At 45.4% G+C, this 23,519-nt stretch overlaps 1 protein-coding gene across 1 annotated transcript in view; it reads left to right on the top strand.

Annotated features, from left to right (window-relative positions):
* The window catches only part of EFHC2 (EF-hand domain containing 2), a 332,355-nt gene extending 309,182 nt beyond the window's left edge, over positions 1-23,173 (top strand). Inside the window, exons 13-15 of the mRNA XM_085622956.1 lie at positions 5,718-5,810; positions 18,618-18,723; positions 22,971-23,173. Of these exons, the coding sequence (XP_085479082.1) occupies positions 5,718-5,810; positions 18,618-18,723; positions 22,971-23,066 (295 nt within the window). The 3' untranslated portion in view covers positions 23,067-23,173. The remainder of the gene's footprint in view (positions 1-5,717; positions 5,811-18,617; positions 18,724-22,970) is intronic.
* Positions 23,174-23,519: the final 346 nt, after the last annotated feature.

Below are 23,519 nucleotides of genomic sequence, written 5' to 3'. Positions count from 1 at the left end.
CTGTTTCTCACGCACCCGTGGGACCCGTGCTCACTACGCCACTGGAGTCAAGCTATCCTGGCTGATGACGGCTGATAGCCAGAAACCGGTCCTAGGATGCTTGATTCCGGTCCAGGGAAGACATGGCTTGGCAGTTCGGGCTGGACTGTTCCCATGAGGCACAGGGTCAAGACTGATTTGCATATGGCCATGTCTAAACTGGGGTGGTGTAGTGGGCAAAAGAACGATGGATTTAACCCAGATCTCTTGACTGGGGGAGAATGTATGCATTGTCAGCATTCCGTCCATCATTTGTTTGTTGTAGCGCTTTTCGCCCTAAGTGGGATGGGTATTCCCAGACGTGGGACCCGTGCTCACTACGCCACTGGAGTCAAGCTATCCTGGCTGATGACGGCTGATAGCCAGAAACCGGTCCTAGGATGCTTGATTCCGGTCCAGGGAAGACATGGCTTGGCAGTTCGGGCTGGACTGTTCCCATGAGGCACAGGGTCAAGACTGATTTGCATATGGCCATGTCTAAACTGGGGTGGTGTAGTGGGCAAAAGAACGATGGATTTAACCCAGATCTCTTGACTGGGGGAGAATGTATGCATTGTCAGCATTCCGTCCATCATTTGTTTGTTGGAACGCTTTTCGCCCTAAGTGGGATGGGTATTCCCAGACGTGGGACCCGTGCTCACTACGCCACTGGAGTCAAGCTATCCTGGCTGATGACGGCTGATAGCCAGAAACCGGTCCTAGGATGCTTGATTCCGGTCCAGGGAAGACATGGCTTGGCAGTTCGGGCTGGACTGTTCCCATGAGGCACAGGGTCAAGACTGATTTGCATATGGCCATGTCTAAACTGGGGTGGTGTAGTGGGCAAAAGAACGATGGATTTAACCCAGATCTCTTGACTGGGGGAGAATGTATGCATTGTCAGCATTCCGTCCATCATTTGTTTGTTGTAACGCTTTTCGCCCTAAGTGGGATGGGTATTCCCAGACGTGGGACCCGTGCTCACTACGCCACTGGAGTCAAGCTATCCTGGCTGATGACGGCTGATAGCCAGAAACCGGTCCTAGGATGCTTGATTCCGGTCCAGGGAAGACATGGCTTGGCAGTTCGGGCTGGACTGTTCCCATGAGGCACAGGGTCAAGACTGATTTGCATATGGCCATGTCTAAACTGGGGTGGTGTAGTGGGCAAAAGAACGATGGATTTAACCCAGATCTCTTGACTGGGGGAGAATGTATGCATTGTCAGCATTCTGTCCATCATTTGTTTGTTGTAACGCTTTTCGCCCTAAGTGGGATGGGTGTTCCCAGACGTGGGACCCGTGCTCACTACGCCACTGGAGTCAAGCTATCCTGGCTGATGACGGCTGATAGCCAGAAACCGGTCCTAGGATGCTTGATTCTGGTCCAGGGAAGACATGGCTTGGCAGTTCGGGCTGGACTGTTCCCATGAGGCACAGGGTCAAGACTGATTTGCATATGGCCATGTCTAAACTGGGGTGGTGTAGTGGGCAAAAGAACGATGGATTTAACCCAGATCTCTTGACTGGGGGAGAATGTATGCATTGTCAGCATTCCGTCCATCATTTGTTTGTTGTAACGTTTCTCACGCACCAGCCTCAGGATTGTGTCACGGTCTCTGTAATTAAGGACACGGGCAAGTATCGGTCGCAGAGTGGCCCCAGGTTTCGGCCGCGGAGCAAGAGATCTGTGCGCACGTTCAATCACAAACATGGTAGAAAGTTTTTCCGTGCCAAAGACATTGCGGATTAGCTCTTCCACATAGGTTTCCATGCGACCTGTGTTTGTTGATTCCGGAACCCCCGCGATTCGCACATTATTGCGTCTGGACCTCGCTTCTAAATCCTCTGCTTTAGTTTTGATAACTTCCAGTAGCCTCTCTATCTCCATGCATTTTTGGGTCGCATCATGTGATTCATCCTCCACCGCCGCGATGCGAGTTTCCGCTTCGACAAGGCGCTCTCCGTGCTTGTCCAGCTTGGCCGCCATATTGTCCACCCGCAAGGTAATCGTGTCTAGTTTGCCATTTATGTCCTGCATGCTTCGCTGCATGGCCTGTAAGAACCCCTCCATACCCGTAGGTACTTCAGGATCAGATTGAGATTCGGCGTCCGGTGTCGCTGTCGCACCTTTGGTTTGTTTTTTCGCCTCGAATGGGAGTTTAGTCTGCATCCTGTCCGCTTTTCCCATGTTCGCGTTATGAAGATCCCACGACCTGTATACTAGCCGAGTGAGTCCGCAGCACAGCCCAGCGTAGAGATCAAGGAACCCAGCTCACCGCTCCGGATGTGACCACCGGCCCAGCATGCGCCGTCCTCCGCCACCAACCTTCTGACGCAGCCTCTGAGCCTGTTCTGGCCCACAGTAGGGGAAGCGCGCGACAGGCCACGACACTCTCACTCCACTTTAAAGCGAGACTATACAGCTGCGCGGCGATCCCGTCAGGGGGGCACACACGCGGACAGTCAGCAATTGATCCTTCAATATTGCACCGCCGACTTTTTGCCCCCCAGTCGCGCCCTCAGCCACCGTACCTTCGGGCCATATTGCACAGAAACACGGCCAGTCATGCCCAAGAAGTGCCTCACAAGCCCCTCCCGGTGCCTCGCCTTGGTCCGGCTGTATCGCTCTCCACTCCAGCGCGTGTAGGGCAGTAGGGGGGTGGTCACGATCACCCCAGCGGTGCACAAAGGTTTCTCGTGAGTTGAAGGCACAGCGCACCTCACAACACACTCAGCCCAGCATGTGCCTTCCCCTCGAGGACACCGCTCGCCGCCGTGTCGCGGGCCGACATCGTGCCGGACCAGCCACAGACCAGCAGTAGTCCGCCGGCCTCACAGCCGGTCCGCTCCCTCCGCCTCACTGTATGCCACCATTTTGTCTGATCCCAGTGTCAGGCCGTTGGACGGGATGGAGCCCCCGACGCCGCATATAAATAACAGGTACGCCACCGGCCAATCCAGCAGCGCCGTGTATTTATCTGCCTCCCAGTCACAGTGCGATCAGGGCGCTAATGCATCGCTGTCTCCGCTCTTCGACTCGTTAACTTCCACTGGGCGCCGCCATCTTGTTCGCGCCGTATCTCCGCTCGCATCTGGCAGACAAACTCGATTTGTGGGGTTTAGGGGTATTTTCACCGCCTCTTGCCGCTCATATTGCAGAGCCGAGTGGCTCCGATCCTTGCTTTCTTCAGTTGCGGGCAGTTGCAAGCCTGCTCACGATGGTTATATCCGCATTTTCGGCTTGACCGGCGGAGCCATCTCAGAAGGCGGCCATGTCGCAGTGCGCCCTCTAGCGCCCCAACCAACTAATAACTTAGTTAATTGTAAAAAGAAAACAGGCAAGAGAAATAATTAATATCCAAGTAATTCTTAAAATGTCCATATTTCTTGTCCGTGCAGCTGAAGAAACTTCTTAAGTGTGGCAGGCTCCTCATAAGTGGTTGTCTTTTCCTTGTACACCTCCTTAAGCAAGCAAGGATGAATTAAGCCAAATCTAGCATTTATGGCTCTCAATTGAGGATGCATATCTAGGTATTATTTCCAGCGATCTGCTGCAATTAGTTACATCATGAGAGAAAAATTGTTTGTGGTCGGCCCAGATAATTAGCTTTTTAGCTTTGACAGCAGACATCACCTGTAAAAGGTCTGTATATTTCAAGAAGAACAAAAAACTCTTCGTGGCTTAGCAGAAATTCTAGGACCAAGCCTATGAACCCTCTGTATGTTGAGGGGAGTAGTCATAGAAATATACAGAAGTTTTGGGAGAAAAGATTGAAAATAAATGGTTGGATCAGAGCCCTCTGTGTTTTCAGGGAGTCCGTATATTTATTTATTTATTTATTTGTGTATTTTATAAAGCGCACAGCTGCCCCAACGGGGCGTCCCGGCGCTAGAAACTCAGGAAACAGAGAGCAAAGGGTGTAGAAAGCCAAGTTTAAGAAGAGAAGAGGTGTGTTTTCAAGGATTTACGGAATGCTGATTCAGTTTGGCAGGTGCGTAAGGCAAGCGGAAGCTTGTATATGTGGAGGTTATTCCTGAGATTTCGGTTTTCAAGATCCTAAGGGGCAGCCAGCAGCACCGTCCGCAATGGTAAAAGGCCAGAATGCGCCCACCAGCATGGCGGGTGCATCCTAATTGGGCTGGTGTGACCGCCGCACATCTGGCGGGTGGTCCCATCACCGTTATGATGGCGGGCGGACAGATGTCCGGCAGCCATCATAATGAGCCCCTTCGTGTGCTTTTTATGTAGAGACATCTCCGACTTCAGTTGTAAAATACATGCAGCTGTAAGTTGAAGGCTCATCTGTTTTTAGCCCTACTAGTAAAACTTGTGACTAAATGTTGCAACATCTTGGTAGTCTCTTCCATAAAGTGTGTCAGTGCCAAACATTTCTAAAGGATCACATCTATAGAAGCTAGTGAAGATTTTACTGGATTAGGGGGGTCTTTTTTATTTTTTTTATTTATCACCATCAGCATTTTACCTAACAAAGAAGTTATCGGGATCGTACCTGAATGGGATTCAGGATTCTGTGAAGTAGCGTCATCCATATCGTTATAAGTTGAGTCTGAGAATATAGGGGTAGTGGGAGCACCAGAAAAGGTTCCCTGTTTTCCCCATTTAAAAGAAATGCTGAAAAAGGGGGAAGATCCAGCCAATTATTAAGTTACCGCAAACATGTGAGGCAGGAAATTAAGAAGAATACACTGGAAGCACAAAAGGCATGTACAAACGAGATCATTTATGAACAGCAAAAATTTGATAAATGATGTTAACCATCTCCCTGTGTAAAAAGGTAGCCTTCAATTTAAAGGGGGTCACTGGTCCAGAAAGCTGAGAAACATGAGGAAAGGCTGAGAAAAACATGATGAAAGCACAGGAGTATTTTATATTGTCACACACTGAGGATTGCTGGCCATGAACAGGTTCCAGAGGCCAGTTGAGCAGAAAAAGCGAAAGTCTGAGGATAAATACCATTTTGGAGAGTATAGGGAAGATTGCAAAATGCTCACCAGTTATTTCCAATTAAAATACAACGCATCTGTTAGGACAATATGGGTGCATAGAAGAAAAGCACAAACCTTTTTTAAAGTTCAGCGGAACATTAAATTAATGAAGCGCATCAGCTCCAAACTGCTGCGATTAGTGAGGAATGTGCTCACTGCCCCTCAGAATGGCGGGTGCGACCTTGCTTTGTGAGTCAAACTCCCCTGGAGCCGGCCACAGATAAAGACGAGAGGTAGCGGAACATGCAACATCTCCGATGACTCACCAGGCATTCCAGAGGAGACGCAACATTGTTTTCTCCATGAGGCAAGCCTTGGAGCAGTCTCAGTAGGTGAGAAGCTTCCCCCGTCCGCCGGAGCTTCAGTGAGGTGCTTCCATCTTGGTTGGCACCGAAACCACACCCCTGTTGAAACATTTTCTGATAAACGTTGCCAGGTGTAATCTTTAATTATTAGAAGACTATTGTCAAAGCATTAGTAGTTCATGTGGGTTTGTTTGTTTGCACAATACAATGTGAATAATGTTTGCTTATTTCAGATAATTGTGACAACAACGTTGTATGAAAAGAATGAGAACCATAAAGAAGGGCTGAGTGGCTGTCTTGCTATACCTCATGATCTAGTGCTTGCCTACTTTTACATTGTACTCCTAATTAATTTAATTCTGTCTTCTTTTGGGTGGTGTGTGCAGGAATGGCCTACTAGCCTCTCAGGAAGTCAAGACCATTTTAAAAGCCTTCAGGGTACCTTTGGCAGATGATCTTATGCGTACGATACTCTCCAGGTAAGCCACTGTGATGTGCAGTACAATTACCTTAACTCCCATGAATCAGAGTTTATCTGGTGTTTGCTGTTTAAGGAAATCCAGACTGCTCATTCCAGCTGCCTTCTTATTATGGCAGTATTATACACATGCTTACTATAATATTGTTCTCATTATTTTCTGATAATCTTCACTCTGTTGCGATACATGGTGTTATATAGCACACATCTGTCAATGACTTGCCCCTTTGTCACTTTTACTTGCAGTATGTGACTGCAGGAGGGTCATCCATAGAACTTTGGTTGCACAGACCATGCCCATTATAGTAACATTTTGGATGTTGGGTTTTCCTTACGTTTGCACTCCAGGAAGGGGCCATTGCTTGCAAACTGTCAGCCAAACGTGTGTGAGGCGAATGTAGGGCTGCCTCTACAAAGTATGTTGAATTGGCGGTCCTAATCTATGTCTGCTGTTTTTATCTGCCTGCTTGGAGTCTTGGGGCTATAACACGTTGAGTTTGTCAGCTCAGCGCAGAGCCCAGTGCCTATTTTATACACCTGCAGTGTTTAAACTGAATTCATTTAACTCGATATTTCATAGAGTTGGTGTATTAATATTCAGACAGTACAGTTTACAAACAGGGAGCAAGGGCTGCCTCTTTCTGTTTCTGAGCTGTGCTTTCTGAAAATAAAGCGCTGACTCTGAAAAGGATCGGATTTTGGGCCAGATGTACTTAACACTGTTCGCAAAATACTGGTTGCAATTTGCGACCTGTATTTCTGTGATCAGAGTGGTATTTTGTGATCCGACCTATGCACCAATAGGTCTGTTTCCAAAATACTGAATCATATTGGGTCGCAATTCAACCTACTACATGAATATTAATGAGGTAGGTCGTAAATTGCGATCGACTACAATTCTCTGCCATCATAAGGATGGTGGGCTCCTGGGGCATGCTTAAATTAAAGCAATTTTTTTTGTTTTTTAAATGCATCTCATTTGCCTTAAAGCCCTTCCTGTACCCTCTTGCAAATTGATAAATGTATCTGTAGGACTCAGCATTACATAGAGAGCTGATAGGAGTTAAAACTACTAGAGTGCAAGCTGTACATTTCACTGAAACATCTGGGCATCTGGGAGGATAGGGAAAGCAGGGTTCAAGACACAAGCCATTAAGGTCTCGCACCTGACATAGTCTAATTTTGTGATAGCAGAATACAGGCTGCCAGAGCTCTTGAAGTGTGCACTAGTGTAGCAGCTCTATTTTCGCACTTGGATATTGCAAATTGAGCTGAATACTTCATGCTATGCTCATTCAGGTGAAGAGGTGGACACTTTTGAAATAGGAAATTGACTTTCTGACATGACTGGGGTTAAAGGTACTTCTCCTAATGGAGCATTCACTGGAGCAGGCTGCAAAAACCGGCAACAACTGTAGTGGAGTGCCTCTTCAGTCACATTAGTAGATTTAGAATGTAGTTCATATACTTCACAAGGCATGCTTGTTAAAAGTATTAAACAGAATGAAAGTACTGACCTTTCCTATTAATCTAGACACCAGAGGGGGAAACTACTGTGGGTGGACTGAAATCCCAGCTTCCACACTAGGCCACTTTGTGTGGTACTGTCCATACAAATGTCCGTAATGAATATTGTGGAAGGAACTATATGTCAATCCATGTAGACTTATCTCTCTTTGAGAAATGTATTTCTAAATGTATGTTTTAATACTCCATATGTTCAGAAAATGTGACTCAATTCAATGATCTAATAAAATGTATTAAACAGACGCAGATGTTAAAAATAACGACCTTTTGTACATAACACTGTGTTATCATATTTTTATGTATCATCTGTTGTGTGATTTACATTTTGAGTCTTTCAGTGGCTTAGCTCATACGTTGGCTCTTGACGCCAAGCCAGTCTTTTGGCTCAGCTCACCCTAGAAATGTTCTTTCTCACAGTGGTAAAGGTTCAGTGCCAAGGTTGTATATTGCTGGTAACCTCTGACTGCCCCCCTAACTAGAGAAAGGCCTCACAAACTGCAAATTGGCTAAGTTTCTGTGGTAATGAATGGTTAGAGCATTGAGTGGAGGTGCCATGGCCCTAGCAGAGCCACCCACAGCAGTGCTCATGGACCGCTGTTTGCAGATGAATTACGTTTCAGATGATCAAGTCTTAACAACTGCAGTCTGTAGTTGTCTTCCAAGAGTGCTGTTTAGAGGTCGACATTTAATTTTATTCTTACTTCCAAGACAGTAGTTTTGCTTTGTACAGCTCTGATGCATCACCACCACCCCTTTTATACCAGCATTTTCAATTGTTCATAGAGCTCATGTTTGTGAACTATGTAGGGAACATTTTAGGCATTTATATATTGTAATAGTACTTATTATGTTTCTCTCCATATATGAATATAAGTTGGCAGGGTATGCTCAGACGAGGGTCCCTTGCCCACTTTGCCACTGGAGTCAAGCTATCCTGGCTAATGAGGGGTGTTCTCCCGAAACAGGTCCCAGGATGCTTGTTTCCGGTTCAAGGAATACCTGGCTTGGCAGTTCGGGCTGGACTGTTCCCATGAGGCACAGGGTCAAGACTGATTTGCATATAGCTGGGTCTGAACTGGGGTGGTGAAGTGAGCTAAAGAATGATGATGGATTCAACCCAGATCTGTGACTCGGGGTGAGTGTCTGAAAAGTTTCAGCGCTCCGTCTAGCATCTCCTTGTGTTTCCTTTATCTCCATATATGACAATGCATATTGGGAAGAAATAGAAAAGTGCATTATATATGAAATAAAGCACATCCTACCATCCATTATAATTATATTGCAGGTCACTGAGGAGTTCTGTGGCCATATAGAAGAACAGAAGCCAAAGGCCAAGTTCCTTTCTAAGGTCATGGAACTCCGAAGTGTCTTGAAATATCCTTATTATAATGCACAGCATGTGGGAACATTGTTCCTTATAATGCAGGGGGGTGCCATCATCCTTCCTACAAACCTCTTACATCCTTGGTGTACTGCTCTTTCATATGAAAGAGTTGAGATGTTTGCAGATGTGAAGATTAAAAGTAGAATCTGCATCTATTAGATTCTATCTTTCCTATAATTACCTATAGCCTGCATAAATAAACATGGGGAGATAAATATCTCCTTTCTGCTAATCAGTTTTTGTTTTTAGAAAAAGATAGAACGAACACACAGTTCAAGTTTTCCTTATTTAAACTGCAGCTGTAGTTATGCCCTGTTTCCTGCCTTTTACTGTGACTGCTGGCAACAGGCATTGTGACCTCAGAACTTATTCCAGTTGAGCAGATTTATCTGATAGAGACTTCTAGCTGCAGATTCCTTACCATGGATTTCTTACCTTAGAATTTCCCAGGCATCAGGCTGGATCCGGAAACTTTTGCGTGAGCAATACCCCTTGCGTGAACTGTCGGGTGGCACCATTCGGCTCCACGTGACACCGGTCACGGCATTGCCGTCAGTTATAACGCTGCGGTCACCTATATGGGTGCTATTTAAGCACCGATCCGAGAAGAGCTACCCCTCTGTCGCTTTTTGGTGACTTCAAGATTTTTTCCATTGTGTGTCGACGGATGTATTTGAGGAAGACAGGTTTTAAACCATGGGGCGCCTGTCACGATGCCATGTCAGTTACCGATCCCTACCTCTTCTGCCTTTGTTTGCGACCATGACTCGAAGTCCTGCGAGACTGAGCGGAGATCCCGGACCTTCGGGGCCACCAGCACCCACCAGCGCCTCCAACCCCATCCTTATCCCTGACGACACAGAGTTCGATCGGTGTTGCTTAATGACGATTCTGGCATCAGTAGAACCCAGGGGTTCTATGTTGTCACCTGAGCATTTTCATGACGTTTCAGGCACGTGAGAGGACTGGGAGAGGCTTATGAACCCTTTAGAACACCAAGATATGTCTGCAGAACAGATGAACTGGTATAAGGAACTTGGGGAAGCCAGTCGACTGGATTCATCTCCAGATGCTGGCATGCTCTCTCCTCCAACTGTAGCTATGGAGAAGGGGGCTTCTTATGTCATGGTGGTAAGGAGGGCAGCTGAGGTCCTTGGACTAGAGTTGCCTTCTGTGTAGGTCAGGACTAATCTCTGACCAAAGTGTTTCAGCCTGGGGTTTTCACCTTTGAACCCCTGTTGCCCTTCAACAAGGCACTTACTTATGTCCTACTAGGCACGTGGTCCAAGCCTAGGACAGGGGCTCCTGTGAATAGGAAAATTGCACGCTGCCATCGCCCGGCTCCGGGCGGGCCAAAGTTCCTCAGCCAACACCCCACCCCTGAAAGCTTGATAGTGCAGGTTTCTACCTCCCAGGTCGCGTTCCCTTTTGCCCCTCCGGACAGGAAAACCAAGAGGTTGGAATCACTTGGGAAGAAGATGTTTTCTACCTTCAGCCTGCCATTGCGGTCGGTGAATACCACATGCTTATTGGGCTGTTTCTTCAATTTCCTTTGGGAGATGGTTGCACAAGTGCTGCCACAAGTCCCGTAGGGATGGGAGAAATGCAGCAAAAATCACCATCAGGTGTGGAATTGACATGACTGATTCGCTGGGCAGAGCAATTTCATTGACAGTGGCCTTATGGTGCCATGCCTGGCTTAGAACATCTGGCTTCTCGGGCAATGCCCATGCTAATTTGATGGACATGCCCTTTGATGGTTTTCATTTTTTGGTGAGAAGGCAAACTTCCCAAATTGTGCAGGGACGTGGACGCGGCTCATTCTGTCCTAGGAATGGAAGCCAGAAGTTGTCAGCCACCCTGCCCTCGGAAGCCGCAGCCTCCAAACACTCCTAATCTGCACACCACCACTCCAGTGGGAGCGAGTATCCGTCATCATCTCCCCCATTGGAAGTCGATAACATCAGATAACATCAGACAAGTGGGTCTTGCAGTTCATTCAGGAGGGCTATTCTCTGCCTTTCCTTTCTTTTCCTCCTCCTTTTCCGACAACTCAAGAACGTCTGGCAGAGGATCATTTAAAAATGTTCCAAGAGGAAGTCACAGATCTCCTGGCAAGGGGGCTATAGAGAGGGTCCCAGTTTCAAAAGTAGGCTGTGGCTGTTATTCCTGCTCATTCGAATTCTGAAGAACAAAGGGTTATGGCCCATTAGATGTTTGGACTGTCAATCTCTTCCTCAAGAAGGAGAAGTTCAAGATGCTTACTTTAACTCAGGTCTTGTCTTCCCTAGACCAAGAAGGCTGGATGGTAGCGTTGGACCTGCAGTATGTGTATTTTCACATCACCATCCGGCCGGGGCACAGGCGTTACCTGCGGTTTAAGGTAGGCCACGCGCACTTTCAATTTACCATGCTCCCCTTCGGCCTTACCAGTTCCCCTTGTGTATTCACCAAAGTGATGTTGGTGGTTGCACCTCATCTGCACAGGTTTCAGTCTTCCCCTACCTTGACGACTGGCTGTTGAAGGCGCCCTCACCCCAGGCTGACGTCTTCCACCTTCAGACTACGGTGATGCTCCTGCATTTGTTGGGGTTCTCTATAAATGTGCTGAAGTCACATCTGACTCCTTCTCAGATGCTCCCTTTCATCTGAGATGTTCTGGACACAGTGCAGTTTCGGGCCTATCCTCCCGAGCTGCGAGTCCAGGATATGCAGGTTAAGATTCTGATGTTTCAGCCTCTATCCTGGATTTCAGTAAGACTGACTGTGAGGCTGTTGGGCCTCATGGCCTCGTGCAGCCTGTTGGTAATGCATGCCAGGTGGCATATGTGGGCTCCACAGTGGGACCTTAATTTCCAGTGGGCACAGCATCGGGGAAATCTCACGGACATGGTCCAGATCTCGGAGGGAACTGCGAGAGATCTGCAGTGGTGTTTGACGAACTGCGATTGGGTCAAAGGCAGACCCCTCTCCCTTCTGCAATGAGATCACACAGTAATGACAGATGCATCACTTCTGGGATGGGGCGGCCATTTAGGAGAGGTGGGGATCAGGGGACACTGGTTTCCGGTGGAGTTGGTGCTCCACATCAATTTGTTGGAGCGTCAAGCGATTCGGTTGGCATGGAAAGCCTTTCTTCCCTCTGTCAAGGGGAAGTTAGTGCAGTTGCTCACAGACAACACCGCTCTCAGTGATACTGCTACAAACAGGGTGGGGTGGAGTCGTGGATCCTTTGTCAAGACGCACTACGTCTCTGGACATGGCTGGAACAGCAGGGCATAGCCCTGATGGTTCAACACATGGCAGGTTCTCTGAACGCCAGGGTGGACTAACTCAGCCATCGATGCCTAGCGGATCACGAATGGCGTTAGCAGTCAGAGGTGGTGCAAAGTCTCTTTCAGGAGTGGGGAGGACCTTGGTTAGAGCTGTTCACCTCCTAAGAGAAATGCTCAATGTCAGCAGTTTTATGCACTGGAGGGTCCAAGGTGGCCATCGCTCGGCAACCCTTTTTGTCGCGAGTGGAGCTCAGGCCTGTTGTACGCCTTTCCACCCATACCACTTCAGCCCAAGTTTCTGTAGAACATCAGGCGTAACCGGGCCCAAGTGATTCTTGTGGCTCCATACTGGGCAAGGAAAGTCTGGTTTCCACAGCTTCTGAAAATGAGCATCGATCCTCCGATTAGGCTGCCCCTTTGGGTGGATTTTCTGTTGCATTCTGTAGTCTGTAGCAGGGGAGGGTCCTCCACCCCAATCTGTCAACTCTCCGCCTCCATGTGTTGAGATTGAGCGGTGGCAGTTGTTGGCTTTAGACCTTACTCCCGAAGTATGCAATGTTATTTTGGTGGCCAGGCTGCCCTTCACTAAGATGGTATGTTCCTGTCATTGGCAAACGTTTGTATAATATTGTACAGAAAGCTGTATTGACGCTCTTTCTACTGTTCTTTCATTCTTACCCTTGCCCAGCAGGGCTCTGCTTTGGGTACTCTGTCTGCTCTATCCGCTTATTTGTGGCTGCCAGACCAACCCTCTCTCTTTCAGCCTCCAGTTGTAAATAGGTTCTTGAAAGGGTTGGGTCACTTGTTTCCACCCACGCCCTTTGTCATGCCACAGTGGGACCTTAATTTGGTGCTTACTTTTACTATGTGTGCTCCCTTTGAGCGTATGCACAACTGTCCCCTTCAGCTGCTTACCATCAAGACAGCCTTACTCGTGGCGATAACATCTGCCTGGAGGGTGAGTGAGTTGCAGGTGCTATTATGTAAGCCCCCCTATATGATGACTTTTGCAGATAAAGTGGTGCTTTACAGCTGTGCTTCATTTCTTCCAAAGGTGGTGATCCCATTCCATCTGGGTCATCTATCATGCTGCCCACCTTTTCTGTTCCTCTGCACACAAAAGAGTTCCGGCTGGACGACCAACTCTTTGTGGGGTATTAGGGAACTAAGAAAGGTTGGGCAGTGCAGAAAAGGACAATTTATCACTGGGTTGTTCTCTGCATAAAGATTTGCTATGCTTTGACTAAGAAGCAGCCCCCTGAAGGATTAAGAGCCCATTCCACCAGGGGAAAGGCTGCGGCCACTGCGTTGGCTCGGGATGTCCCAGTCCAGGGCATCTGCCATGCAGCAACATGGGCATCTCTGCACACATTCGTCAAACACTACTGTTTGGACAGTCAGGTCCGCAGGGACAGGCATTTTTCCCGTTCGGTCCTGGGTAATACTTTCTAGTGTGAGGAATTTATCCGCAGTCCACCACCAGGAGGGTATGGCTTGTGTATCTATAATAAGGTAAGGAACCTGCAGCTAGAAGTCTCTATCAGATGAAAAAGTTACTTACCTTCGGAAACACATTCTCTGGTAGAGACCATATCTAGCTGCAAATTCCTTACAGACCCACCCATGCCCCCCACTCTACAGACTTATTCATTAGGGCTAGGGTTGCTCCCTTTTTCAGGGCCCTAGATTCAACACACACTCACGTCAGTTACTTCATGGCTCTGGGCTTCTGGCGTGGAAAAGTGAAAAGTACTGATGTTCGCACGCCTGGGTGGCGCCTATATAGGTGACCGCGACATCATAACCGACGCTGACAACGTCACGCGGAGCCGAATGAAGCCACCCAACGGCGCGCACAAGGGGTACTGCTTGTGAAAAAGTTTCCAGATCCAGCCTGATGCCTGGGAAATTCTAAGGTAAGGAATCTCCAGCTAGATATTGTCTCTACCAGATAATGCATTAGCGAAGGTAAGTAACTTGTACGTCATTTTTTCATTACAGGTGACCAGAGACTTCATAAGCCACCTGTAATAACGAGAGAGAGAAGCAGCCTAAGTGGAGAACATGCAAAGTGTGCATGAATGTTTGGCCGGTCCTCGTGGGCGGTTACACATTCATGCACTCAGGAGGATGCCACCACTCCTCTCTCCTGCGCAGCCTTGCCCTGCCACACAAGTTCCTCTGCACAGAAAAATAAAATGATAATAACATCTCGCTATTATCATTTTATTTGTCCTTTTTTGCCGTGCTGAAAAAAGGCAGTGGGGCGAGGCTCTTCTTCCCTAGCGGAAAAGCCTCCTCTGAATGTTCAAGAGTTGTTTGCATTCACTGAAGTGCTTTAAATAGCACTTGGCAATCAAGTTAGAATAAAAACGAAAATAAGGGGATATGCACTAAAAGGAAGTTAGAATTGTCTCAGTGGTAATAAAAAAGGAGACAGATGGACTTGCAAATATGCACATCTTCCAACAGGAAGGCATACATAAGTCTCAGATCCTGTATTGGGAGAAAGTAATGTACTTCTTTCATTCCTTTACCCTTAAAAAGTAGTATTAATCATGCCAAAAACATAAGCTAGTAAAGGTTGATTCTTGAATAAATATTACATGCAGCCATTTTCTGAAGTATTTTAAACTTTTTGCAAAGGTTTTGTGGATGTAAGCAGCCGAAACGTTATTTCTTCTACTATTTCCATAAAACTCTCAAAGCAACAGAGATCGGTACAGAAATTACTGGAAGGTGTGTTGTATAACAACACCCCCTCTTGAATATATGTCCATATTAGTCGAGATGCAGAATTGAAAACCTTTTCTTGTAATTCTCTTGCTGGACATTTTTCCTCTCCACAACATCATGTTCATGTTTGAAATTGGAGCCTGTGTTGCTAATGCAAGCAAGGAAACGTGCCCTTTCCACTGGGTCAGTATTAAATAAAGTCAAAACTGAGGTGCAGGTGGTCCCTTGCTCATCTGGAGCTTTGAGTCATTGCAACTGTTACACAAAGAGCTGCACCCACATTCTACCTGCCTTTTTCCTCTATCTTCCTAATCTCCATCCCCTTTTTCCATTCACTCCTTTCTCTACTTCCCATTTACTCTTCCCTCTCTGTACCCTATCTCTGTTTCACTCATCCCCATTTTGTCTTTCACTTGTCCTTATCATTTTCCGCACTTCCCTTCCTGACATTCTTATTTCAGCCCCATCTCTTCCTTTTCTCCTTACCCTTTTTACTTGTTTTTACCTCCTTTCTCTTTTATCCATATCTCATTCTCCCATTTTGTCATTTATTCCTCGTCCTTGCCGTTTCTTTCGCTCTTCCCTTTTCTTATATCCCTTTCCTCTCGCCTTTCCATTTCTCCATTATTCTTTACTATCCCCCAATCACATCCTCAGTAAACACAGAACCCGACTCCAGGCAAGCTGTGATGAAGCTGTCCTGAAAATAATTGCAACGAGGGGTGGGTACAGTGCAGGGCAGACTGGCACCCCTCCAACATCTGGGTCCCGGTGACACTGCACCGGATGCACCATTAGATGCTACATCCTTGTCTTGACAATCTATTTTCGAGTCCATCTCGGATCCTATTTTTGCTTTCTGTGTGTGATGCAACCCAAATATATTTTTGCATTGTGATGGTTGTACTAATCCGCTGCTATACAAAATGCCTATTCAGTAGGATTTGCAGAAATACTGCCTCATGCATATTAATGGAACAGGCTTCCCTTTACAAATCTTGCTCACTGACTGTAAATGCAGCGATGGAAGCCTAAGAGGGGCCCTTTAAAAGAACAGGGACTGTAATGAAAATGAAAAAGTGGCATGGTGCAAATGGACTTCTGTCTGCTTCCCCCATGAGTATGGCGCACATTCTCAAACTGGAAGCTGTCGCCCAAGGACAGCTTCCACTTTGAGAATCTGTGCCAGCCTTGTCGAGGTGCTGTATCCCATCACTAGTTTGCAACTGCAGTTGCTGTCACAACCATTAATACATATCCTTGAAAGCCTCAAGAGAGTGTGCTTTCCCCTTTCACACTACCCCTTTCTTACAAACCACGAGGAGTCTCAGTATTGACAATGGGAGTTGCTAATCCACTTGGGACTTTTCATGTACCTTTATTATATTATGACTCTTGGTTTTGCTCTCTCAATGCTGCTGATCTTGCGAGCTTTAGGTCTTTGCAAGTGCTCAATCCTTTAGCCCAATTTGTTCAGCTGAAGTTATTTGTTTTTTGATTTGGAAGTATTTTATAGCACTTACATTTAAAGTCATACCGGTAGAACGTCCTATATTGGACAGCACCGGAGAAGGCACTCAGAACCATACTGATCAAAGGAGCTTGAAAGTGACTCCCAAGTTCCCACATTGCCTCCTTTACCTTAGTCGTCTTTTGTGTGCCTGGTTGGTCGAGACATTATATTATGATCATGACTGAGGTTACGTGTTGGAAGGTGGGTCGCATGACTGAGAGGGCACACGGTCCAAGAATACAGGAGTAGCTATTGTGAGAAACTTGAGTATTTTACTTAATCGTATATTCAGTCCAGGGTGCGGGAGACTGCCAAGCAAGAATCGTAATTAGGAGCTGGAAGCAAGATGTTTGGAATATAATGGCCAGCAATATAATGGCTGCAATAATCCGAAGAGTTAATATCTTCTGGGAGATACCAATGCATAGGGTTGACTTTTACCTTTTACCCGGTGCAGAAGTACCTTTACAGTTCTGCAGGTCAGAATGGGAGATAATGTTCTAATGCTATATATTTTCTCCAGTTGGAAAATTCAAATCTCAGAACCTTGTGCTTTTCCCCTGCACAAATGACTCCAGATTATAGCTGCCATAATTTGTATAGGGGAACAAACATAATTTGTGTAGGATTTGCTCACCATTTGGAATCCCTATTGCACCCAAATCAGCCTCACAGTAGCCATTTTAATGAGAGCATTTGTTCCTGCCTTAATTCAATGGCTTGAGTCTGACTGTGTGAGCACGGATTCCTATTGGAGGAGGGATTATCCTTGTCAAAAAAGCTTACTAAATTGCAAGAAGCAATCCAACAGGCAGCGCATGCCTAATTGACCTCTTTGCCTGAGAGATCACCACAATACTATACGAAGAAAATTACTTCCCACCTTTGAATCTATCAAGAAGAGCCCCATCTTCAATAGCCAATCCCTGCAAAAATAGTCATCTTAATGATTTTGCTTCTGCAAATTTTGCACTGTTTGTTCAGGTAATTTTAATTAAAAAGCAACAACAGTGCTTAGTTTGGGCCAGTGATTGCATGTGGTGGACACCAGCACTCATTTGTTGGGAACGGAGACTTGTCAGACTTTGGAAACAATCAAGATAAAGGCAGAAAAGGGAGAAGATATGAGAACGAAAAACAGGAAGAGAAGTAGAAAGGAAGAATGAAAAAGAATCTGCGAGAGCGAGATAAAGAAGTAGGATGTGTATGGTGGTGGGTGGAAGAAAGAGATACGAGATAGAACCAAAACTAGGAGTGGTAGTAGGGCCGGACTGGAAGCCAAAATCAGCTCCAGTGACAAAGTTGAAACCAGCCCCACAATGAATAAGGCTATGACTAGAATGGAGCCGTAGGGGAATTGTTAGGTCATGGCAGCCCACCCCACTCTTAAAAGCAGCCCCTAGCATCTAGCCCACTGTGAGAATGCCAAAGAGACAGAATGACCAGTCTGGGCCTTGTAGGCAGGCCGCCATGGGATTTGTCGACTTTGCCATTCCTCAGCACTGGTGAAGGGCCTAAGAAAAATTGTGCACAACAGCACTTTTTTTTCCTTTTAATTTAGAATCTCTCCTGCCAGGACACTTTTTTGCCATTTTTCGATACAACAATCCGAGATTAAATAAATGGGAACCATGTATGCATTTATATACATTTGCAGCTGATTGCTTTCTCGTATATTAATCTGGGACACTGGCTAGTTACTTTTGAATAAAACTGGTCTTTCTGGATTGTATATTGGTTGGAAGCCTGCGAGCTGCGGGACTTGTCTTTTAGCCCTGTTCCCTCGGCAATCTGAGCGAGTAGACAGCGCCAGTTCAAATAAGGCCCAAGAGTCTGGTTCTCAAAAAGACTAGAAATACCAGCAATGACATTTATGATTGTTTTGGCGTCCAGAAAACCCTCAGTCGTTCTTCATTGAAATCTGCAACTTTGGTTGTTTTCCTTACAGCTTTTATAACTATGATTGCCAAAAAACAGCTCCGCGGGTTTGGAGAAAAGTGCCTTTGCGCCTTTTTTTCTTTAGCTTTTTTTACTGTCGCAATATCACTTCCTTTGTAAGCTTATGCAATATGGGTGAGGTTGGGACAATCTCCAAGGCATCTGCACCACTTTCACATACTTTTTGAGGTGTAAATTTAGAAGTGCATTTAGGGTGGGAAAAGCACTGCAGTTGTTTGACTTAGTGGCTCTATGTTTGAATACTTTAATGTCACTTAAAACAGCAGAAAAGCCCGTGTCTCTTTGTAACTGGAATATTACTGGCAGCTTTAGAGTACACAATCTGAAAATAGACACCTTCAGAAGCAATGCATAATTTGTGAGTTATCTCAGCAAGTATAACGACATGCCAATTCCTCGCCTTCTGTTTTGTAGATTTGAAGACGAGCAGGGAAAAATATGTTACCAAAAACTGACCACGGGGCTGAACTGGAGAGAAAAGTCAGCTGATGTCTGTCAGATTCGGGAGCCTCCGCCACAGGTATGTTATCTCATTCAAAACAGCAGATGATGGTTAGCAAAATATTGTACCGCTAATATAGCGTAAAGTGCGATTATTTGAATGCATTTATATTGGACCTATATGCAGATGCATGAACGTTTCCTTTTCGAGTGAAGTGCTCCAGCACCAAGCAATGTTTTTTTTAAAAACATTCAAAGGAGGGGTTCCACAGAAGGTCATTTTGTCTAAGGGCCTTATTATGACTTTGGTGGTGTGGGAGGAGGGCCGCCATGCTGCTGCCCTGCTCCCACACTACCAAAGTCAAAAACAGACCGCCCATCAGATTACGATTTTTTAAGTTACTGACGGGCAGTTCTTTGGCATTTCCACGGCGGTGCCTTTGAATAAGGCACCGCAATGGAAGGTCAAAGCATGTTTCTGCATGGACGGAAATGTACAATGTTGTGAATTTCATTCCGTGCAGGAACATGGGGGTGCACATAGGCAGGGGGACACACCATGTGCCCCCCCTGCATGCACCCCATGGCGCAGAGGCCTCGGGGGACCCTGTAGGGCCACCTTTGTTTCCTCACAACCACACTTTTCATGGCGGTCGCTCCGCCATGAAAAGTGTGACAGTGAGGAAACTTGTGATGTGCTTGAGAGGGCCGCAGTGGCCGGCTAAGCAATTGCTGCACCACCGCCAGGGATCTGATGGCAGTTGTGGTGGTCCAAGAGTGCCCCAACCGCCCTGGTCATAATATGGGCACTGGAAGACCGCCACTGCAGCACCCCCACAATTCTGGCGGTCTGTGGACTGCCAGACTCATGATAAGCCCCTTAATGTCACTGGACATCCTGTGACCGATACGCCAAAAAATGATACATTTGCACCAGCAGGTTTATGACCTCACGTGGGTGGGGATTTCCCAAATGTTTGTAAATACACAAAGGATTCCAAGCGTTTGCAAGAAAACAGGGCCACTCCTGGTAAACCTTTGTAAATTCTGAAAAACTACCATGTGGACAGTCAACATATATGTGCTTCATAGATTTTGAAATTGGCTTCAAAGGCATTATATCGTGATGCAATGCTGTAAGTCAGTTCGCCTGACACTGCCTTTCTGGTTAACAAAATAACAGAAGGGCCTAAAACAGGTGTGCGTGTTGGCTCCCCTCTTGTTTAATCTTTATGGAGTGGACATAGGATCTAGCCTGCCATCCAAAAGCAGGAGGCCAAATTGGGTTCTTTTAAAATATGCGGAGGATATGGGGTTGCAAGATAGCCCAATTCAAGTTTATTGTTTCAGCTGAAAGGCATACAATTATTGTATTAAATATAAATATGTATGACTATAATAATACATGGTAGTAGTCCAGAAAATATGTAAATCACAATAAAACTAGACAAGCGAACTCATAGAAATCCTAAAGATCTGGTTGAGTTCCTTTTAAATTCCTTTCTCTTATACTTCCATGAAAATGCAATATAAGCTGCTTGTTGTACACAAATGGCAGGCGTGGCAGTCCAGTAGCACAGTGCCATTGATTCCTGGATGGATTTAGGCCCAAAATTCCTTAATATGTGCTTTTGTGGGGAAAATTTCCTGGCAGTAAATACTATTAAATCAAATATAATTGAGTCTGGCAGAAAGATATTCAAGAAAGGAAATTGTTTGTGAATGGTCAGGAAGTTGTGAGGGCAAAGTCGCAGAAGTACCTAGGGATATGGTTCAATAATAGGGTAATGATTTAGTCCATCTGGCAGCTGAAATAAAATCCCAGTGGCCTCACTTTTAAGATACTGTCTCTAGCAAAAGATCTCTTCGGGCTCTGTGTGAAACTTTATTTTTGACGTAAAGTAAAAATCATGGCCACTTCTTTTTTTGGTTTTGTTGGGAAGGACGTCAAGGTGGTTGGAAGTTGCTCAATTCATCCTCTTTAGACCACTCTTCTAGCTACCAAGCTCGACAGGCAAGGCTGACATTCACATAAAATTCTGTTTTGTTAGCTCAAGATGTGTGATTTCTGCATTTTTGGCACAGTCGAAGACTGTCTGAACCATTCTCAACAAAGAGGATGCCTGGGCAGGAGCTGCAAAACGTGCCCATAAAGGAACGTATGGTTTATACATTATTCCAGTGCCTGGGGGCTATAAGATGAGGCAATCGCTACAGATATTATTAAAAACATGTTAAAGACACATTTACAGGAAAAATCATTGGGAGCCTGTCATTTGAATTGTGAGAATAGAGAATCTGCATGTTCATCATTATAGTTCTATAACCCTATTTTTTATATTTATCTATTTATATACTTTACACTTAGACATCAAGCGAGGATATGCGAGCCTTCATTTTGGTATTTTTGATACTGCAGATTCCAGGCAATCCTGGAAGTGTAAAATTAAAAGTATATTTCGTGCAGGGGAGTAGCTTCCATTGCTGCAGTAGGTGCAGTGGCACTGGGTCCCATTGACATAAGAGGCCCAAAGAAACCTAATTATTGCTGTGTTTCACAGTAGCCATGGAGCCAAGGTCCTTCCTTGCACTTGGGCCCATGAGACACTGTCTACGACACTAATTTTGTGAATTGCAGAAGTCGTTCTACAGTTGTAAAAAGGCTATTTGTGCTTGCTAACTAAACTTACACGCACACATAGCTTTGTGAGTAAGTGTTTTGTGTGTCATTTGCACACCACAGCACAGGGTGTTAGCAGTGAACACTCTCCTATTGGCAGAGTTCAAGGGGAAAGGGAAGGATCATGCTGAGAAAATCCAGTTCTGTCGGAAATTCTGCAAACCATGGAAGGGCACGCACAGTGGTAGATACAAAAGTATCTACTTCAAGCACAACTAAGTATAATGGAACTGGCTTTTAATACCAGCATATTGTGATCCTGAAGGAAAGGAGCAAGCTATGGCCCAGTCCTCATTTGCGGTATCTAAAGAGGGTGATGAAAGAAATCACTTTTGCTTCTCATGATCATGCACATAAGTGTTCAGATCACTTGTAGATTCACCTGAGTGTGCGCTCCAACCAGCCACATTCACCAGTTGTACCAGCACAGATGGAGAGTCCTGTGTGGTCTGAATCCAGAGCAAGGTGCAGCTCCCAAACATCTAAGACGGAACGGAAGTAGTATTTTTTAATGTTAAAATACCAGTTGAGCAACCACAGACTCCATAGTCCTCAGCTGCATAAGCAAAGAAGCACTGGCTTCCATGCCTCACACCGGGATACAAGTTCCAGGTTTTATCTTCTGAAAATTCTAATATTTGTGACATTTAGATCTTTATTAGTTACAACTAATTGGTAAACACATGCTTTGTGCTGTCAGTTTGCAGTGTGAAAACAGGAGCATAGGTGGGTTAAAAATGATTATCACTCAATTCCAACTGGAACCAATCTTAAATATGAATGCTGTTAGATTAGTATTAATCTCACTCACTATCAAAGTTGCCCAATTTCATGCAACCACCTACACAATATCTATGGCCATTTTAAAACTAACCTTCCTCACTCTACTAAACCTTCCACATGTCTTACAATACGAGCCTCTGTCATTGCATGCACTATAGTTCTGTTACCATGACCTTCATCTGGCAAAGCAAAAAATTGTTATTTAACATGGCTAACAATAGTCCGACTCTACATTGTGCCTGTCTTGCTTTATTAGCTGGAGGGAACCTTTAATACCCAACATGTAAAGCTGATCATTTAGCGTCAAACCAAGCTCATGCCTTCTTCTGGTGTCTGCCTTTCAAACCCTGGTGTGACTTACTTGTACAGTTACAGTTGTAAGACATACTCCCGTCAGAAAAAACTCTGTGAATCATGTGGGTGAGTAAGAATGTCTTACCCCTGGAAGGTCAGGAGAAAGTCACACACGAGCCTTGAGTAGTATAGATTTACTCACAGAAAGTGCTTTGTAAATTAGTCCTAGGAATTCAGGTGTGAGTCACACGTACATCAGGAGTGAAACTTTGCCCCTCACGGAAAAAGCTTTTCAAATTGGGACAATAGCCCCTCAGCAGGACACGGACAGAATTGTTAGGAAGAAAAGTAGTCTTAGTGACAGTAGGATAAATGCACATATATTTTCAATAAAATGTGGAGCTCGGCATACCACAAACCAATTTGATCAGAATAATGAATAATTATCAATTGCAATGCCCAGCCATGCTTGCCCATGAAATGGTCAAACACGGCCAACACAAATGAAAAATTCAACTCATTTTTCTTACGAAAATGTGATCTCAAGTTTATCTTATCTTTCTTTTCAGCCTGAAGCGGAGTACTGCGGCCAGCCTACGTCCCATGCTGTGAAATGCATCTGCTACATACCCCTATTGGAAGATCTTTTCGGCCTCAAAGAATGAAAGTCTTGATGAACGATGACTGCACTTTTGTATTCGAGATGCTCAGAAATAAAGCTATTGTAAATTGACCGCAGGCTTATATTGGGAAATAAAACAGCACAAACACATTTATATTGTAGCCATTAAATTGATACAAAATAATAGGCATTCAAAGCTAAGTGCTTCTCACACCTTGGAACACAGAACTATGAATTTCTTCTGGTCCATTAATCCAGCGACCACTGGAGCAGAGGAGCAAGAGGGATTAAAAGCAACCGTTGTGCTCCAGCTAATTATACTCTTATTCTTAGATGTATTTTCCTTGCAGACTACTTTTTTATTTTATTTTATTAGGTTACAACACTCCTGCAACAAAATTGTGGTTTGGAGACCACAATGAGAAAATTAATTCCCAGACAGTGTTTCTACTAGCAGGTTGTATATTAAATAGTTTTTTAACACCTGCCAAATTGA

This window comes from Triturus cristatus, chromosome 8 (genome assembly GCF_964204655.1).
Source record: "Triturus cristatus chromosome 8, aTriCri1.1, whole genome shotgun sequence".
NCBI lineage: Eukaryota > Metazoa > Chordata > Amphibia > Caudata > Salamandridae > Triturus > Triturus cristatus.
Note: the sequence above shows the minus strand (reverse complement) of the source record. Positions and strands in the feature narration are given on the sequence as shown.